This window comes from Lepidothrix coronata, unplaced genomic scaffold (genome assembly GCF_001604755.1).
Source record: "Lepidothrix coronata isolate B3197 unplaced genomic scaffold, Lepidothrix_coronata-1.0 Scaffold15, whole genome shotgun sequence".
NCBI classification, from domain to species: domain Eukaryota; kingdom Metazoa; phylum Chordata; class Aves; order Passeriformes; family Pipridae; genus Lepidothrix; species Lepidothrix coronata.
The window spans coordinates 2,878,118-2,897,033 of record NW_016690195.1 but is presented as its reverse complement, the minus strand read 5'-3'; the positions used below and the strand labels follow the sequence as shown (position 1 = coordinate 2,897,033).

Sequence of the window (18,916 nt, the reverse complement as noted above, 5' to 3'; positions counted from 1 at the left end):
GGAAAAACCCATCTCACATTAGGTTGAGATGTGGGAGGGGGCTTAGACTAGAAGATTGGATTTTGAGGCTATCTCAAACCATGACACTAGCCTGAGACAGAATTTTCTATAATTGATTTTGTGTTTCTTAAGTGAAAATACAGTTTCAAAGTAACATTTACTTCTGCCTGCGTATAAGACCCAAACACAATATATATACCTTTCAGAGCTTCATCAGATAATTTCTAATACTCAAAAAAGTCAGTCCGTCTGAGGGATGCAAGTGCATCCCTAATTTAAATTTATTCTTCTCCATCTCCTCTTCTATCTGCTTGTTGCCATGGTCATGGCTGGGCTTCGCAAACAAAGATTTAGGAAGGCTCTATCCACGTTTGTTACAGGCACGCTGGTGACTTACGAGGCCAATACAAGATAGACATATCCGATTGCAAAAGGCACAGCAGAAAGACTCCTTAGGTGGTGTATTCAGCAGGATACGATTCTTTCTGTGTTGTCTTTTCTCCTCGAGAGTGATCCTGCGTGCTTTCTCAAAGGAAACGGCAGCGTTGAAGTTGATGTGTCTCCAGGCCTCCCGGTTTGAGGCCAGAGTAGACCAGTTATGGTGATCAATGTGGCCGAGGTTGAGATGTTGTTTCAGGGAGTCCTTGCATCTTTTCTTCGGGGCTCCTCTCTTGCAGCAGCCGGAGGCAAGTTCACCATAAAGCAAGATCTTAGGGAGGCGGTGGTCCTTCATCCTTGAGACGTGCCCTGCCCAGCGCAGCTGAATTCTCAGCAACATGGCCTCAATGCTAGTGACTGCTGCTTGTTCTAGAACAGAGGGCTTGTTGCCATGAGCAACACACTATATGCACAGTAAACTGGATATGTCTAGCACTCAGAAAGGGCACTCAGAACTGGGCTGATAGAGACACAGGGTTGAGTTAGGTGGGTCTGATTATTGCATTTCCAGTAGTCTATGAAACTATTTGTCAGTGTAAGGAATGTCAGATAAATTAGGCATTGTTTACATGGCAGGAGTGCCAGCTAGAATAACGTCTCATAAACTCCCACTGACGTGAGTTGAAGGTACATATATATTTGCAGAGCAACACTTGGAGTTTATTTGCTGCTGTATATTACTTCACATTTCTGCAGCCTGAATACACCTGCTCTTTTACTGTCTACTCCCTCAGTGCTACAGTTCATGCAAGGACTCTCCAAAGACTACACATATAATGAAAATCAAAGCAGGTGCTTATCAGTCAGGGACATAATCTGGATAAAACTCTTGCTTTTGGCATGCCTGACCATTATTGTGGAAGATATCTACTGCGAAGAGGGGAAGTTTCGAATGTGGAAACAGCAATTACAGGATAACCTGACTGAGGCTGCAGAGGAAGAAAACATGTTGTGAACTGATCCGATACAACATTACTGACACAGAGACTGTTTGACTAGAAGAAGTTAATAATTGTTGTTAATATATGTTCAAATCTGTTGTACCCCCATGTTTTTATTGAATTCCATAATGTTCTCTCCCTCATGTTTATTCCTTATTTTCCTATTGGTTAAAATCTGCGGCAGTGCAGAGTCCCCATGTTATGTAACTCCTCTCCTGGGTCTCCCTAATTGGATGTAACTCCTGTCAGTCCCATGCTCCTCCCTTTTTTCCAGAACCTTCTCCACTCCCCCTATAAATAGGGGAACCATTTTGAATGAACAGACCTTCAACTCTGTTTGAGCCTGAAGGTTGTTGTGTCCTTTGCTCACAAACTGCAACAATTATATTGCCTTCACTGGTGTAAGGACTCCTCTTATCATCATCATAATCTTTTACTTTCAAGTTGTTAAGACATTATCATCATGAGAGGATCCAAAGTTTACCAGACGCAGCCTGTGTCAAACTCTTTCCCTTTTGACACGCAAATTGTCACAAAACAGAGGGGTAAGGCAGGAGGCTGCTTTAGAGCTTGATGCAGGAGAAAGTGAGAAACAGAGAGGTAATGCCATTTACCCCCTACTTGTTCGCAGGCTCATGGCACAACCCAAGTCTCTGAGAGCACTGTGTGCTGCATTGCATTGTATTATAGAGCACGTAGAGGTAAAAGAAAAATTGTAGTCAATGTGAATCTTCAGATAAATAAAATAGGCACATTTTGAATTGGGGGGCGGTAGTCACATTCTCATCTCTAGGCACCTAAACTTAAAGTGTTCCAATTGGAAACTTGCTCCTCCTAGGCTTCCTTCAGTGGAGAAACAGATTCATGGTGGCAAACCAGAGCTGGAGCCTAAATTAGGTACTACACTTTCTCTGAAGGAACGTATATTTCTATTTTGAGTACAAGAAGTTTAGACAACTTACCTTCCTTTCTTATGCATCTGCATTAGATATGTAGAATAATGTAAATGCCTTACTTATCATCACAAATTTTCTTTGTACTGAGCTGCAACTGTACAGATGTATGTTACTGAATGTACCTCAGCTAAAAAATGCAGGAGGAAATCTTTAAAGTCATAGGGCCTCAGGGCAGGAACCCACACTTCACTGAGCAGTCCCAGAGTCAACACTCACATTGTTAATATGTTGTGGGAATTTGCCCCTACTTCCTACTAAATCCAATGCAGAAGTAATTTTCCAATCACTTACAAAATTAGGGAAACCATTTTCTCCAGCAGTATGCAGGGTACACACTGTAATTCTCAATTGTAGCCAAGTCTTTTTCAAATTGAATTAATAATTATGTAGTTCTGTTCAACCATATCCAACCTCACCAATTAATTTTTCTCTGTGGGCTAGTGGCTATGACAGCCATTTGTGTTTTTCATTTGCAGCAAACTCATGGCTCTAGATATCAAGCTGCTGTGGAACTGCACATCTGGAGGTGCAGTATCTTGTGAAAAAATACAGTAGTATCCATGTCACCAGGGAATATCTTAGTACTACAACAATACAGAGGTAATACAATAGAGGTATAAAATAAAAATATGTGTACTGATGTGTTGTGTGTTAGCAAATGGAAAGCGAAGTTCAATCCAAATTCCCTTTTTCATTTGCTCAGACCCTTTGGGTTTAATTTTGCCTCTCTCAGTGATGTGACTCCTGACATGGGACCACCTCATATGGGGAGGGTGTGATGGTTACACCATGTGCTGTGCTGAGGCACTTTCTGTCGAGAAACGTCAAAAGATAAAGCTCAGTGAGGAGGAGTGCCCATATTGGCAGTAAGTCACCAGAAACAGTGTGCATGCCTGAGGAGCAAGGACACAGAGGGAACTTGTTTCATGCCTGAGAAAGGCATGAAACAAAGGGTGGTGTAGAGGTGTTGGAGTCATGCTCTGTTTAAAACAATGCAGCTAATGAAAGCTAAACCAAAGGAATTACCTAAATGGTGACCAAAAGCTGAATTACACATCATGACCTTCAAAATGCATATTACTTTTCATTCCCTACATATGCTAATGATGTAAAACCTGTACATGCTTTACATGTATGATTAAAGTCACTCAAACTCCACCTAATCATGAAAGTACATCAACTGAAACTTTTTTTTCACCACCCTCAAAGAAAACAATACAAATATGACTTAAGAGGGGAGGGAGGTCAGAGGAGACTCTACCTGTGTATCCTGTGTTGGTCAACAGGCAGTACCCTCTACTCCCCCTTAGGGACACCTGTCAGGTAAGTTTTCCATGGTAATACTATTGTAGGTACTTTCTGATACCAGTGCATTTAGCAACAGCAATTTGTGGACCTTATTCTGTCACAACAAAATCAATAAACTGCACAATTTGTGAATCTGGAGTCTTATTGAATTCACCCAGACTTACAGTGCAACTTATGCCATTTGTGCATCTGGGATTGCGATTGTGACCACACTGTGCCTCTGCTACCTTACCAGACTTACAGTGCCAAATTGGTTACTCTAAAATATTATCTGTGAAGGTCTCATGGGGACTTGGACAGCAGACAATGCAGAAAGCAAGGGGGTCTCCCTTCCCTAAATTTTTATGTGACAGAAAAATTGGTGTAGTCAGCAAGACTGCCATGGATAAAGAGTTACAAAAGTATAAATGTGCTCCTTCCCAGGCAGACAAGGAATGGGCCTGAAAATTCTAGAAAGACAAAGCAATTATTTGTGCAATACTGGGGACTCACTTATCACACAAAAAGAAATGAAAGAGTCCTTTCCTTCCCAAAAATGTCCTATACAGAATATGCTGCTTCAAAATCAGAAAATGAAATATTAAAGTCATCATCGGCCTTTGAGAGGGAAATAAAAGAAATATTGGGAACCAAAAGAAACAAGCTTATAACTGAGAATGATAATTTTAGGATTCTACTTGCTTCAGCAGAGCTCAGAGAAAGACAATTATTGGAGAAATTAGGTAGGAAGAGCCTTAGTAGAGAGAAACAAGGTCTGAGAGAGGAAATAGGAGGCGGGAAAGGAACTGAATTGTTACTATCTTTGGAAATTGAGCAGCTGCAGAAACGGTTACAGGAAGAAAAGGAGATAAAGCAAAAATTGGAAGAAAAGGTAGAAATGGTGCTTATGTGGGCTGCCAATCCACCCAGCATTGTACAGATAATGAAAGCATTTGTATCCCCTGGGGAATGGTGAAAAAGACAAAGGGTCAGTGGCTGCTCACTGTTGTCTGCAGGAGATGGAAAGCCAATATCACACCTCTAACTACTGCTCTGCCAGATTTAGCAGAACTGGTAACTCAAATTCAGGGAGCGTTCTATGCATGGATGGCAACCCTAGATGCAAAAGATATGTTATTTATGATTCTACTCTGGGAACACATCAAAGCAAACTTTGTGCTCACCTGAAGGCAGTTCAATGTACCTTCCCACAGGGGTATAAACATTTACCCATGACTGAACAATCTGTGATTTCCAAAATTGTACAGACAGTCTCACTCCCTCTAGATGTGAAATTATGTGATATTCAATTAGGAGAAGACTCCCCTGAAAAAGTAGGGGAAGCAACAACATGAAGTAGAAGTTGAGATTCCACCAGAGAAATGCCAAGGCCAACGTAAAGGACTATATCTGCTACATCTGCAGATGACCCAGAAAGCAAGGAGGTCTCCCTTTCCTAAATTTTTACCTAATACTTTCTCATATGAGAAACCAAGGAAGCAGTAAACCAAGCAGTTTTTGGATTTCTTTAATCTGCAGCAGCTCAGCAGCTGCTACACAAACAGGGCAAGTAGAAACCTGGGAGAGGCAGGCAGGTAGGCAGGTGTAACAGGAGAAGGTTGGTCTTTGGTATAGACCCAAATCCTTGGGTGTTCCTACATTATTGTTACACTGGATGACTCTTCTACGACAAATATGACATATAAGTGAGGTAGAGGAGGGGGGAGGATCTGATCCAAAGCTTACTGAAGTTATTGAAAAGACTCTCATTGACTTTTTCAGGTTTCACGTCCAGCTTTGAATGAACCAGGGTTTATGCAGTTCACATAGTTTAGGCAGAACAGCAATTAAAGAAAAATCTGTTCCCTTTCAAATAATTAATCTAAACAGTTTGCACAATACCTGCCACAGCTGGACTGAGTTGGAAAGCAATGAGTGTGGGGGCTTTTTTTACTGTAACAATGTGTGTTACTCTGATTGGCAAATAAAATATCAACTCTGTGGCCATTCAGGCACTGTCAGAGGTGCTTGGCTCAACCATGTTGTGGCTGTGGTGCAGCCCAGCACCATTTTCTCTTATCTCTTACACAGTTTCACCACAGCAAGGAAGATTGCCACAAAAGTGAGTTAGACCTGGTTGAAGCTAGTGCTGAGCACCCGGGGGACATAATTATACTCCTACCTCTGTGGTTCTGAAGCCATTCTGCCTCTGTGTCGTGGCTCCCATGCTGTGGACCATGGGGTTGGCACACTGAGAACCACAGTTACTCCTCTTCTCAGTGTTCAGCGTTCCAGATGGGGCTGATGCTGTAGTTACACCAGTCTGAGCCAATTTCCCATCCTCCAGAAGACCTAGTAGGGACACATGAAATTGGGAAATTAATACCGAGGAGAAATTTGCAACTGGCTCTGGCTTTCCCTTTATTTTATCACGTGTTTGTGAGACTGTGATGCCAGGTGTGGTGCAGTACTACAGTCCACCTCTTTGTGTCACCCTTGTCCCCACACTTGACATTATTTGCCCTTTTCCCTATGGTCCACTGCTCTGTGAAACACTGGCTCAGAAAACACGGAAAAACGATCAATGAGTGCAGCACATCAGCAGATTTTTGTCATCTGCAGACCTCCATTGGCTTCTCTACACACACAGCTCCTTGCATGACCGACAGTTTAACTTAGGACCTGGAGAAGCTCCCCTTAAATCTGTTGCAGTTCTGAGAAATGAAGGGGTTAGGTGGAAATGAAGGGGTTAGGTGTGAGGATGACAAATCAGACTAATATGGGTGGGAAGGTTGCTCTATTCATGGCCTTGGACATTTTTTTCATCAGAAGTTGAGAAAAGAAATTCAGCAAAAATACATTTCTTACTGTTTTGACTATCAGCAATCAAATAAATGACTGATTTGCTTTCTGCTCTAGCTGTGTGGATATGCATGCATTGCACAACATGATATTGGACAGCATAAATGAATTTTCTCATCTTATTACATTGACAAAAATCAGTTGTCATTTATGGTGAGTACAGAGCACTAAACATCTGGTTGCAACACTGGGTCTAAAATACAAATACAAAGAGCAAGGGGGATGCATGACTGGAGCTCTCAATTTAGCTTTTGTCAAAGCTCATTTATTAAAAGCTTTATGTTAAAAGAGAAAAAAAAAAGGCAAATTTACTAACTGACAATGCAGGTGTCAAACCTGAAAGAATTAAGGGGTCACAGACAATAATGAGAAAAAATTATCTGGAAAACCAATGACAAATCATTGCTATTTGAAGTGACATTGTATCATCAAAATCTTCTTCCACGAATCAGGTGGGAATTCAAACACAGTGTTAAGGGTATTAAAAGGGAAGCAATGTCCTGAATTCTTTCTCAGAAATCTGTAAGAAAAGCTGCATTGTCAGTAGAAAGCAACATCAGTAGCAGCTAGCAAAGGCAATGACTAAAATCAATAAAGCTTCAACCAAATATTCAAAACCTTGATATTGAAAATATTTAAAGTTTTGTAAATTAAATCATCTTTAAGGTCCCTTCTGATCCAAGCCATTCTATGATTCTGAGTTAAGAAGTCTAAATACAAACTAGTCACTGCATTTCCCTGAGCAGTCAGAAGATGGAGTCAGAGTTTTCCAAAGACAATTTAACTTGCAGTGGTGGTAACTAATAATGCTAAGTCATCTAGTTTTTGATAGAAAAAATTGAGCTGAAACTTGACAATACTACATTATAGTTTATTTTAAAACATATTTCAGCGTTTGGAAACTTTTCTGCTAGGTATAAAATCTAATTTCATTCTCCCATCTAAGTTTAGATGCAACTTCCATAAAAGAGTAAACCTCACCTTTCCTGCATCTCCCAAAAGTCCACACCTACTTCTGTTTTAGGTCTTCTCTCTTCCTATCACTCCACAGTGCCAAATGAGAAACAAAAAAATGAGTTGGTGCAGAGCAGAAAGTGATACAGACTGGTATTGTAGACAAAACCAGTAATCAGGGAGAGAGATGGAAAGGCAATTAGCCATGTGTGAGTCAGAGCTCTAAGCCAGGAGTCCACTGCTTCTCCTTGCAGAGGAGCTGTGAGAACAAGCTTGAGCACAGCTTCCAACAGGCAAACTGCACTAGGCATTACATACTAATTCCATTAATTGAATCTTTGACATTTCAAACATATATGAATTACGAGTTTTATCCTTCTGTGGAGTCATCCTAGAATTTACTTTCCACTGTGTGTCTCTTTGGCCATCTGGCCTCTGACTAAATTGTCTGGTGAAACAGCTGTCGGCTGAAAAGCCATTTTGTTATTAAGCACAATTGTTCATTTATCAGACTGTGTTGCATCTTTTGGTCTCACACAGAACAATTTTTCTTGCATGAATCCATTTCGGGGGGCTGCTAGAAAATCTTGATCCTGAAAATGGTATATCTGGTTAATTTTTTGTCTCTTTTAGTATGCGGCCTGAGCATCCTTGCTGCATTCTGCATTGCAGGGGTGAGACCTTTTTTTGCAATACTTGTCAGAAATAAACCAGGTATCAGTATCTGATCCTTCCACTATCACTACTGTATTTTTATATGGATGACCTAGTGGTCACCAATACTAGGTAAAAAGCTTTTTTATTTTATCTTGAAATATGTTTGCTATTCTGAAGTTAAGAAACTATTTTAAATTTCTTTTCATTGGCAAAGAGATGCTTTAGAGACTGGGGAAGAGTTTAAAGATTTCAGTGACTTGTTCTTTATGTATGAGCACTGAGCAGAAATTACAATGAGAATGCATGAGCAGTGGAGTTAAGAGCACAAGGTTTGCTCTTATAGAGCACCTTCTTATAGACTAGATACATAACACAAAATGTCGATTGCAAACTAGAGATGATGTTAAGAAAGGATTAGGAACACATGGTTGTTCTTAAAACAGCAAATACTTTTGCATTGTTATTTAGGGTTTGCCACAGTACACAAAAATGGAAGAGTTAACTCTCTTCTTTTGTACTATCTGGAATTTACAAGCCAGCAGGATGGCAATACTAAGGGTCTTGCCTTAGTGTCATCTAAAACAAGAAAATTGTTGAGATATTTATGCCATCCTCACAGCATGGGTTCGATGAACTCTTTGGTCTTTCACTGCAGAACTTCAGTTTACACCAGTTGTTAAATCACCGTAGAGATTTAAACGAACGGGTTCAGTAATGTTCTCATTGTCATGTTCTTTGCCACAACACCCTCCTGCCAAAAGTCTGTGGGCCTCTTGAGGCCAGGGAAAACCGCAGATTCCATCTCAATGCTCATCAAGTATTTTATTTCCAAACGAACTGGCAAGGCTAGAATATTCTTACGGATCCATTCCCAAAACCGGGGCTTCTGGGTGATTATTAAATATCCATCAATGTGATGGCAAACCTTCCATCAGGAATGGCTACTCAGTGTTTGGGGAACTGTTCCCTCTACGGAGAAGAATGGATGACAAGCGGCAGGTATTTCATTGCATGTAATCAGATTTATTTATAACAAGCGTACATGAGTTCTCTCTCAATGGTTGCAGGGAGAACACCCCTGCAGCAGCCCCGTTGCTCACAAGTCCATCTTTGCAGCACAAAATGTGTTTAAAAGAACTTGTCCTCCCATGGCAATGCTCGCTGCCAGCTTCCTCTATGCTAACTTGTTGGGCTGCGCAGGCGCGCCAAGTCCCACCTTTCTTACCAGGCCAATAGAATCCTTTAGGCTGCAGTTTGACAAACTTTTTTCGAGAAGCATCAGGGGGAAAATGGGTTATTTTAAAACTGAAATCAATCCCTAGTTATTCTTCTCTGAATGACGCAAGCAGTCAGACTGGCACAACTTGGGAGGTAGCACAGGAATCGAAACAAGCAGCTCTGCAATAAAACAAAACAAACCTGATCCCCACTCATCCAGCCACACTCGTTCTTCTCACTGAGCTGCCTTGCTGAGCTGTCTAAATCTTCAGAGGTATATTCACATTGCTTCCAGCTACACCTACATCGGGGACAGGTATTTGTTTAGTCCATTTAGCCTGGATTCACCAAAGCTTCCCATTGTGTTGCAGCAAAAACAGTGTCCCAGAGTTGATGATCCAGATCAGGATGTGATACAACTGATTCATACAAAGGAGTTTTTTTCTAAAATATCTTTCACTAAATCCCAAATCTTCCTTTGTGAAGCCTAGCCATGACCTTTCACTAAAACGTCTGATGATTTACACCAAATGATGGCAGTTCAAATAGGTTTTGTTTTGTGTATTTTCACATGCACAATTTGAATAGATTTGAAAAACCAAATTTGCCCAAGTTTGGGTTTGGGGTTTTTTTTTTTACCCGACTAAAACACTGGCATTTTGTTCAAGCTTCCCAAAATATGAAAGTTTGGGAAAATTTGGATATGCACAATAATCAACTCCAGCCATTACCTTTGACAAACCAAAACTAAAAATCCATCCCTCTGGATATCTGGGTATGTTTTAGCTGTTTCACAGTTCACAAGAAGGACATATAAGAACAGTTTTACTATTATGTCAAAATGTAATGAACATAAAGCCACCTAAAATCAGAGGCATCTCAATACAAATAGGAAGATCAGAAAGTTGGGATGATTTTGTCTGAAATATGTATTCTATGTGGCGAACAACAGGCATATTAAAGGTAATATAAACTCCTAGAAGACGATAAAGAGAACAGAATATGTTGATTGTCACTACTAACACAAAAACAAAGGCATTGGGATTTTTATATAGCTCATATAAACACTATAAATAAAATTAACTCTCCAAGAACTGCTGCTACTCATAATTAATAGTTTATCCTAACATTGACTATTCAGGCTGCCAGTGGGACACCAAGTTTTTCCAGTCTTTCCAGATTAACCTCTTACTCTCTCTGCTGTAAATGTGATGAAAAATTCAGTGTGTCCAAGCAAACACCAAGATTAGTTTTTAGAAGGAAGGCTTGAACACATCAATGCTTCTCCTATCTTAAGTCTCTAAAATTGTCTTTATTAAATATTCATAGATATTCATAGATAAATATTCATAGATATCATAATGATTCTTTTTATTTCACACTATTAAGTCATGTATTAATGCCAGGTAGAACATGGCCATTTTGTAAAGAACAGAAGATTTTTTCATAACAGAATTGTAGGCTGTAAACTCTTCTGTATTGTGCAAAGGCACCTTTCAGTTCTTTAATGCCACTTGGAAATCTGATGCAAATTCACCAATGGATTCAGAGGATTCTGTCCATAATGCCCGTTTTTCTCTGATGACTGTAGTGTATTTATATCATAACTTCTCTCTCAATATCTCCCTCTCTGCCTCAACTGTCCTTCTGCCAGGCTGCACCTCACTTTTCTAGGAGCAAGAGTCACCAATTCCCATCTCCAAGCATGTTCTATGAAACCTCTCAGCATGTGCTAGCATGTGTTCTTTTGTCTACATTCCCAATAATTTTTAAATTTTGAATGAATTTTCATAAACTGCCAGACAGCACCATCCTTATTTTGTAGTTTAGGAGATACATATTCAAAATTGCAGTCTGAAAAATTGCTTATGTTCATTCAAAATGCTTAAATCATGTAACTCTAAAAAAACCCCACACATTCACATAGGGAGGGAGGAAGAAAGCTTTTAAAATAATCCTTTTAGTAAATAGGATGTTCATCATAGAGAAGTAAAAAAAGAATGTAAAATATGGAATGGAAATTTAAGACATTACATCTGTATTTTTTATTTCTTCTGATTTCTTTTATTATAAGGAAAACACTAGTGATCACAAAACCAAGGATAAACATTGCATACATGCTGCTCTGGTTGTTCATACAGCCTGTTTACAACTAAGAATTTAAACTATTCTTAATGACAGTATCTCAAAAAGAGGAGAAGAAATTTTTACTCTTAACTCTTTCTAACCTGATGTTAGCGTGGAAATAAAGATGATGTGAAGGGGGGGAAATTACATGATTAATTCAGTTTACGAAAGTAAAACTGGTCTAAAAAACAAAGTAGTGACATGGATTGACAGCTGGCCCAGAGAGACAGGGACAAAAGAGAACTCGGGGGAGTGATTTTGTTGCCCTTAAATATCAAGACCACAGGAAACTTCTCAAACCACAGATAAAGGTAGGTCTGCCTGGATCTCTTGCCCAGACTTCATCAAAAGAGTACATCTCAGTAAGATTCAAGATGACCTGTGACAAACAAAATCAGCAATGCTGCAATAGTTAATGCTGTCAAGAAGTTTGGGAGGGGTGTGAAGCCTCGTAGCAAGGAGACAAAGTTAATCTTAGCCAAAAAAATCAGATCTTTGTGGAAAAAGCTATTCCATGTTTGTTTGTTATGGTATTCTCCCACGTGAGTTTAAAGCAACAGGCAGTGACCAAACCTGGACATGAATTCCTACCCAAATATGCTCTAGATCTGACTCAGTACTGTGTGTGACCCTGTGCTGTCATGTGTTCTGTTAGGGAATGACAAGCACACATTTGTTTAAAGTGGGTAGCTGTTGATTAGTACACTAAGTTTATATCTATGGAATCAACTACAAACACAAACCAGTGAGGTTCAATTTTCTGCTTCAGCAACAGCCTTTTTATTTATCGTGACTGTTAACTCATGCATAATACATAAGATGCTGGTTTAGAAAATGCCTGCCTAATAAGATGCTGCACTGTAAAGATGGACTCTCAGAAAACTCACAGTGAAGACAAATGAAGAGTGTCATCATCACATGCAGTTGCTTCCAGAGGAAATATGTGTTTGTAATCATCACCGAGTTTCTTGCCTTTAATGCTATAGACTGTCAGTAAGTACAGAAAGCACTGAAATACCTGTTCCCTCTGGCTGTTTTCCTGAATTGCTATATATTTTTGGGAAAGCCGTGGATCTATAGGCCTGAGGGTTGCTTTGTGCTCCTGCTTCAGAAACAACACATAGCATGGATCTGATAAAAAATGAGTGGAGGCTGTAAAAAACGTCAGGTTTAAGTCATTTCCTCCAAAGTAGTAGCCTCAACGATGAGGCCAGATGCTCAGGAAATCTGCAATAGATTCTGTCCCTAATAAGACAGAATTTAGAAACTTTCAGGCATAGCAGAGAGTGAGTTTATAAGCCAGGATGAAGGATCCAGAAAATCTGCAGAGGGATAACCTGCTGCAGCAGGGAAATGTTATCAGAAACAATGTTTTGGATCAGCAAATACAATAATGCAATAAATTTGCTGCTCAGATGTTCAGAGAATCCACAATTATTTATCTGAACTCTAACATTATATGAATTTTAGACAGTGAAGCAAAATACAACAAACGTATTAATGCCTTCCTCAAATTCTGGAGGTGGCTCCGAAGCTGCCTCCAGCCAGGCAGGGCTGAGCTGTGCCAAGGCACACCACCGGTGTGGGGAGGCAGCGGGGAGCTCTGTGCCTTCCTCCCTGCTTCCAGGGATGCTTATTTGAAGTCAGCTCATCCTAAAGCACAAACAGCCTATCAGGCTGCAAACCTTACATGGCCTGATTTTCCAGGTACAGGCAGATGCTAAATCTTTGCATATTGTATGTTTTGATTTCAAATTGTGATTCAGAATCATGGTGCAACTATCTTATAAGCAAATCTAAAAATGTTGCAATCACATCTGTGAAACAAAGGTTAATTGTTATATTTATTCCAAATAGGAAAAGCATGCTGCAACACTCTTTAACAATGTGTGATCATTTCAAAGCTCAAGACAAAGATTCTACATGGCAAATAGACTCCAGAAGCTGAATAAAAGGGAATTGGTCTGACCATGAAGGGAAGATAGGAAAGGTTAACTTAAGAGAACTGTAATCATGGTGCTAGGCAAGGACTTAATGGCAGACAGACAACAGAGTTTGATGTATGAAGATACAAGTTTTGATAACTGGAACAAGATGGAAGAACTGAATTTTCACTACATTGTGGAATACCGATCAGCTACATTTTGAAAGGCATTGAAGACTGAGTACATTTTTTCCTGGGAAAATAATGAGGCAGAATGGATTAAGCAACTAACCAGTGCCACATGATGTTCCAGAAACAGATCACTCATTCCTCCACAGTGAAAAACTAACACACAAATAGCAAACCTCTGAAGTGCTTTTCATAGTACTGCATTTTAGAAGGATAGACAGTGCAGGCATCTGCTTCTGTACATGCAAATATACGGCATATGTTTCAGTACTGCCTATGAAAAATACACCTTAAAAATTATACACTCCACACACAACACCTTACATCATGGGTGTCCAAATTACAGCCAATCGACCTGTTTTCCAAAGATGCTGGCTTTTGGCTCAGTTCCTGTCTGACTCTCTCCTTAAAATGCCAAGACAGAAGCTCCCCTCACAGGAGAGCACTGTGTGAAATGGAAAACAAGCAGTAGGCTGCTGGCCCCCTCTCAGTCATCCTTCCCCCAGTGGTGCCCACCCAGTTTATAGATGGGTCTGAACAGTGGCTTAGAGCTCTGGGTGTTCACGTGGCCTTTACCTCTCCTTTACATGGTCTTTCATTCTTCTTTGATGTGTTATAATGAAACATCACTCATAATGTTTCAGGCTAATTTCCAACATAGACATGGAAAGTATTACTATCATTCTTATTACCCAGCTAATCACGCATGGAATTTTAAGATAAGCAGATAGCATCATTTCAATTAATTACAATGAGGAGCAGCAAAAATATTTAGGCAGACTAAACATAAATCCTTATGAAAAGCATTTAAATGTACATGAAATTTGAGCTGAAAGGACTCTTCAGTTTTGCTCACCAAGGTTCAACTGCTGGAAATTGAAGCTAAAGGTTCCAGGTAATACATTGCACATTTATTTTAACAAATAGTGATTAACTAGTGGCCTAATTTACAAAGGATTAGGCAAAATGTCAGCCACTGGAAAGCTGTAAATTCAGTTTGAATGTCCCAAAAATATGCTCCATATGGAAATTAACAGAGGAAAGACCAGTGGGCTGTATGGCCAGCTGACATTCCAGCCTTACAGTCTATGAATATACAAAAGGATACTGCTGACTTAAGTGGCTCACGTTATGACTACAATCATAAAGTGCTTTGGCTCAAGGTATCTGTATGCATGTGAAAAAGTCATCACTCACATCTAGTGTTCGCCCTAAAATAAGGGTAGTTGCCACATTAAAACCTAATGTCATCAGCCATCAGCAATCCTTTAGATATATCTGTGACATTTTTTCCGTCTTTTCCACAAGCAGTGTAAGCACTTAGAAAACACGCGGGCACCAGCATTGTGCAAGTGGCAGAAATTCATTCTTTTAGTGCTGCAAGTGCTTGAAACAATTCAGATGGCCCACCTAGGAAATACTAGCAGTTTACAAGAATGACAATTGCAACATGAGGACAATATTCAGATGAAATGTGCAGAGAGAGAAACACAACCACATACATTGTTAGGAGACTGGTAAAAAAAAAAAGTAATCAAAATATTTCAGTCAGTCAATAAAGAATAGGCTGATTATTTTTCTCTAGCATCTCTAACATGCACCCGAACAGGCTACCCTGAATCCATGTTCTTCCATGTGGAATGAGAGGGTCAACATTACTTCTTTTTCATCAGCTGCTTAAAATTTTAGGCTCAGTTAAGCAAACAGCAATGTAGAGGGGCTCAGTGGATCCAGGAAAAACCTTAAAATGTAAAATCCTGCCTCATAGCTACAGTTGCCCACGCTAACTGGTAAAACACCACTCCTTCATCTACTTGTTTGTTTTACTTTTAACTCATATTTTTCCTAAACAGAAAAGGCAGTGTGACAGTCTAGGGAAGCAATTATGCATGTATTCATCACTAAATAAAATTGCACTATTGATTTGTGTATAGCAAAGGACCAAGCCACTTGTTTCATGAGAGACTACTGCTGAAAAATGTACACACTCACCACACAGCCTTCGAAATCTGATCTGCATACTCCTGAAAAGAGGGCTGCTTTGTGCGGCTCAAAGAAAAACCTTTATGATAAATGCATGGCTTCGACCATTACATTTCTGAGCCTTAACTATTACTGTATTTTGATTTAAGGTAAAGCCCAACTTTCATTCCCAGATTTCTTTTAACTGCAATCAATTTATTTCTGTTTTAAACCACAGGAACACCTGAGGAAAAAAGTGGAACTGGCAATATAATTTCTGCTTCTATGAAGAAATATATTTCTATAACTGACTACAGATAAAGACAAGAGAGATTTTTATTGCTTCAGTGCTGGATTACTGCAATTTATGCTTAATGTGGGAATTTTGGAAATTTTAATCAATGGGCAATGAGGTAAACTGAGCTCTGAACTGTATTTCCTGTATGCAACATATTGAACCTCTGCTTTGAGACTGGCAGGAGTCTTTGCTTAAAGCTAATTCAAGTTTGCTGTGAACTCTACATTCCTAAACTGAAAAATACAGGATCAGAACTGGCTGGAAAGTGTACATTCATTCCTAAGGAAAAGAAAATGAATTTTTAAATGTCCTGAATCAGCATATAAAGGGGCGGAGGTGGTCATGGGGAGAGAGCATTTTCCACAAGAACAATAATTTTGCAGAGCAATTTACTTCTAAGCATCTTGCAGGCAGGATCTGTCACTGACAAAAGCCACCACTCAGATTTCCTGCTTAAATCCTTTCAGACACTCTCCCTCTCTCACCATCCCTACTCCCGCTGCAGGCTCTTCCCATAGTTACTGACAGCCCTCTGGCTCTAAGATTTCAGTGCTGCAGGAAGAGATTTTTCCACAGGAAAATAATTTTGAAAGATGGTTCCAAGTCATCTCTTCTGCAAATCATCTCTATTGATGCTCAACCACCTTTCTGCTTTCTGACAGCTCGGAAAGCCTTTCATGTAATTCAAGTGTTCATGCACATCATGTTTTTAGTAAATTTATTTTATCAGTGGGTAAATTGTTATAATGGGGTAAAGTGTGGGTGATCAATCCTACTAGGTTTGCTTTAGATTGTAGGGGGGTTTAGCAAGACTTTTGGCCATTAACTAAATGGGCATGAAGCAAAGAGTAAGAGGCTTTGTGGAAAAGTTTGTTTCGGGGTTTTTTTTTCACAGCCTTTGCAGTGTTTTGAGAAAATTCTTGAGTCAGAAAGTGCAATAGAGAGCCTGCTGGGGAAAGAAGAGGCAGCTGGAGAGCCCTGCCCAGCTCCTGGCTTCCTCTCCTGTCACAAGAGTATGAGGCAGCTGCTCCCACCTGAGGCACCAGAACCTGTCAGGAGGATTCAGGCGATACCTGAATGACAATAACCACCTACCATTAAACAAGATCAAAGTTGTTCCAGCAATTGAGTCTGATACATCTCACAAAATAGCAAGTTGAAGGTTCATGATAGAAGAAAATTTCCCATCTCTCAATTATCCTTGACACTTTTATTAAAACTTCACTTGCTATGGATGCAAGCTTTTTATATGAGAATTGATATTTATTAAAAACAAAGTAATTTAAAAATACTTTTAGAGGTGGTGGGAGAGATTGCTTAGTACGTAATAATGGGGCAAATAAGTATCAGTGATATTTTTTAACTGAAAAGTGAAATTAAGCCAGTATTGTACTTTCAGGTGACAGCAAAGATTAAAATGTATGCATTGGAAGAATTAACAGCTCGGGTTAGTCTGAAAAATATGGTCATTACAAAAGATTATACTTATCATACAGTCAAATTTTTATTTATCATATGAGTCCAATTTTTCCAATAATATCAATGCTGGTTTGTGGTGCAATAAATGCTGTTTTAGGCCAGTACTGTAATCCTTGACTGGGCTCTATGCTGAGCAAACCCCAAGTATATGTGTTGAATGGGAAATGTCAGTGTTGAGTGTTTTCAGGTCAGTGCATTGACAAAAATCATTTATTGCAGAGATTACACATTTAATTCTATTATTTCCCTCTATTGCTATCCAGTGCTCTTTATAATTTCCTGATCCATAGACCAGTGCAGAATTGTTATTTTTTTAATGGCAAAATTAATTTTTTTTTAAATTTCTAAGAGTGGTATACAGCTGGGTGGTGCATCAATGTTAATTCCCTTTGTCCTGCAACACTCCCCACCCATGTCCGGCAGACATGCTGTGAGAAGTTTGACTAGAAGTCTCTAATGCATATGGGAATGGTTAACTCCTCTGAAGCAGCAGGGGCTCTGAGCTTTTCCGTTGTCTTGATTTGTCTCCACATTTGGTACTGAGTTTGTACTTCAGTACTGACAGCAAGGTTTGCTGTTTTTGTGGTCCTCCAGAGGTGTAGTGGGGAATGACACAAAAGTCAGTACCACTTAGAGGGAAACCTTTTGAATAACCCTACCAAATCATGCTTTCAGGAAATTCAGAGGGCTTTGAACCCACTCATCTTCCTCTTATTGTACAAATGGAACCACCTACACAAACCCACTCAAGGACCACTCAAGAAGTGCTTTCTGTGTTTAAGAAATTGATCCTCATAAATGTTAGCACATAACAAGTTGATGTACAAGGTAGGGGAGACATTTTCAGAAAGAAGGCTGTTTTCTGAAAGCTAGATGGTAAAAATTAGATGCAAACGCTTTCTCTCCTTACTCCTCAGATGGACATGGGAGAGAAAACATAATGAAAGGCTCATGGGTTGAGATAAGGACAGGAAGAGATCACTCAGCAATTACTATCATGGGCAAAACAGAATCTACTCGAGAAAATTAATTTAATTTACTGCCCATCAAAATCAGAGTAGGATAATGAGAAAATATAAACCCCTAAACCTTAAAACACCTTTCCCCCACCCCTCCCTTCGTCCTGGGCTCAGCTTCACTCTCTATTTCTCTACCTGCTCCCACCAGCGGTGCTGGGGGATAGGGAATGGGGGTTGTGGTCAGTTTATCACATGTTGTCTATTCCAACCCTTCCTCCTCGGGAGAAGGACTCCTTGCACTCTTCCTCTGCTCCAGCATGGGGTTCCTCCCACAGGACACAGTTCTCCATGAACATCTCCAATATGAGTCCTCCCCATGGGCTACAATTCTTCACAAACTGCTCCAGTGTGATTCCCCCATGGGGTCACAAGTCCTGCCAGCAAACCTGATCCATCATGGGCTCCTTTCCCCATGGGTCTGCAGGTCCTGCCAGGAGCCTTCTCCAGCCATGGGGTGACAGCCTCCTTTTGGCATCCACCTGCTCCAGTGTGGGATTTTTCAAGGGCTGCAGGTGGATCTCTGCTCCACTGTGGACCTCCATGGGCTGCAGGGGGACAGCCTGCCTTCCATGGTTTTCACCATGAGCTGCTGAGGAATCTTTGCT

At 40.0% G+C, this 18,916-nt stretch overlaps 1 protein-coding gene across 2 annotated transcripts in view; it reads right to left on the bottom strand.

Annotated features, from left to right (window-relative positions):
- BAALC (brain and acute leukemia, cytoplasmic) overlaps positions 1 to 18,916 on the bottom strand; it is a 36,472-nt gene that overhangs the window by 12,248 nt on the left and 5,308 nt on the right. For both annotated transcript variants that reach the window (XM_017806536.1, XM_017806535.1), the window contains exon 2: positions 5,805 to 5,974. In XM_017806536.1, the coding sequence (XP_017662025.1) occupies positions 5,805 to 5,974 (170 nt within the window). The remainder of the gene's footprint in view (positions 1 to 5,804; positions 5,975 to 18,916) is intronic.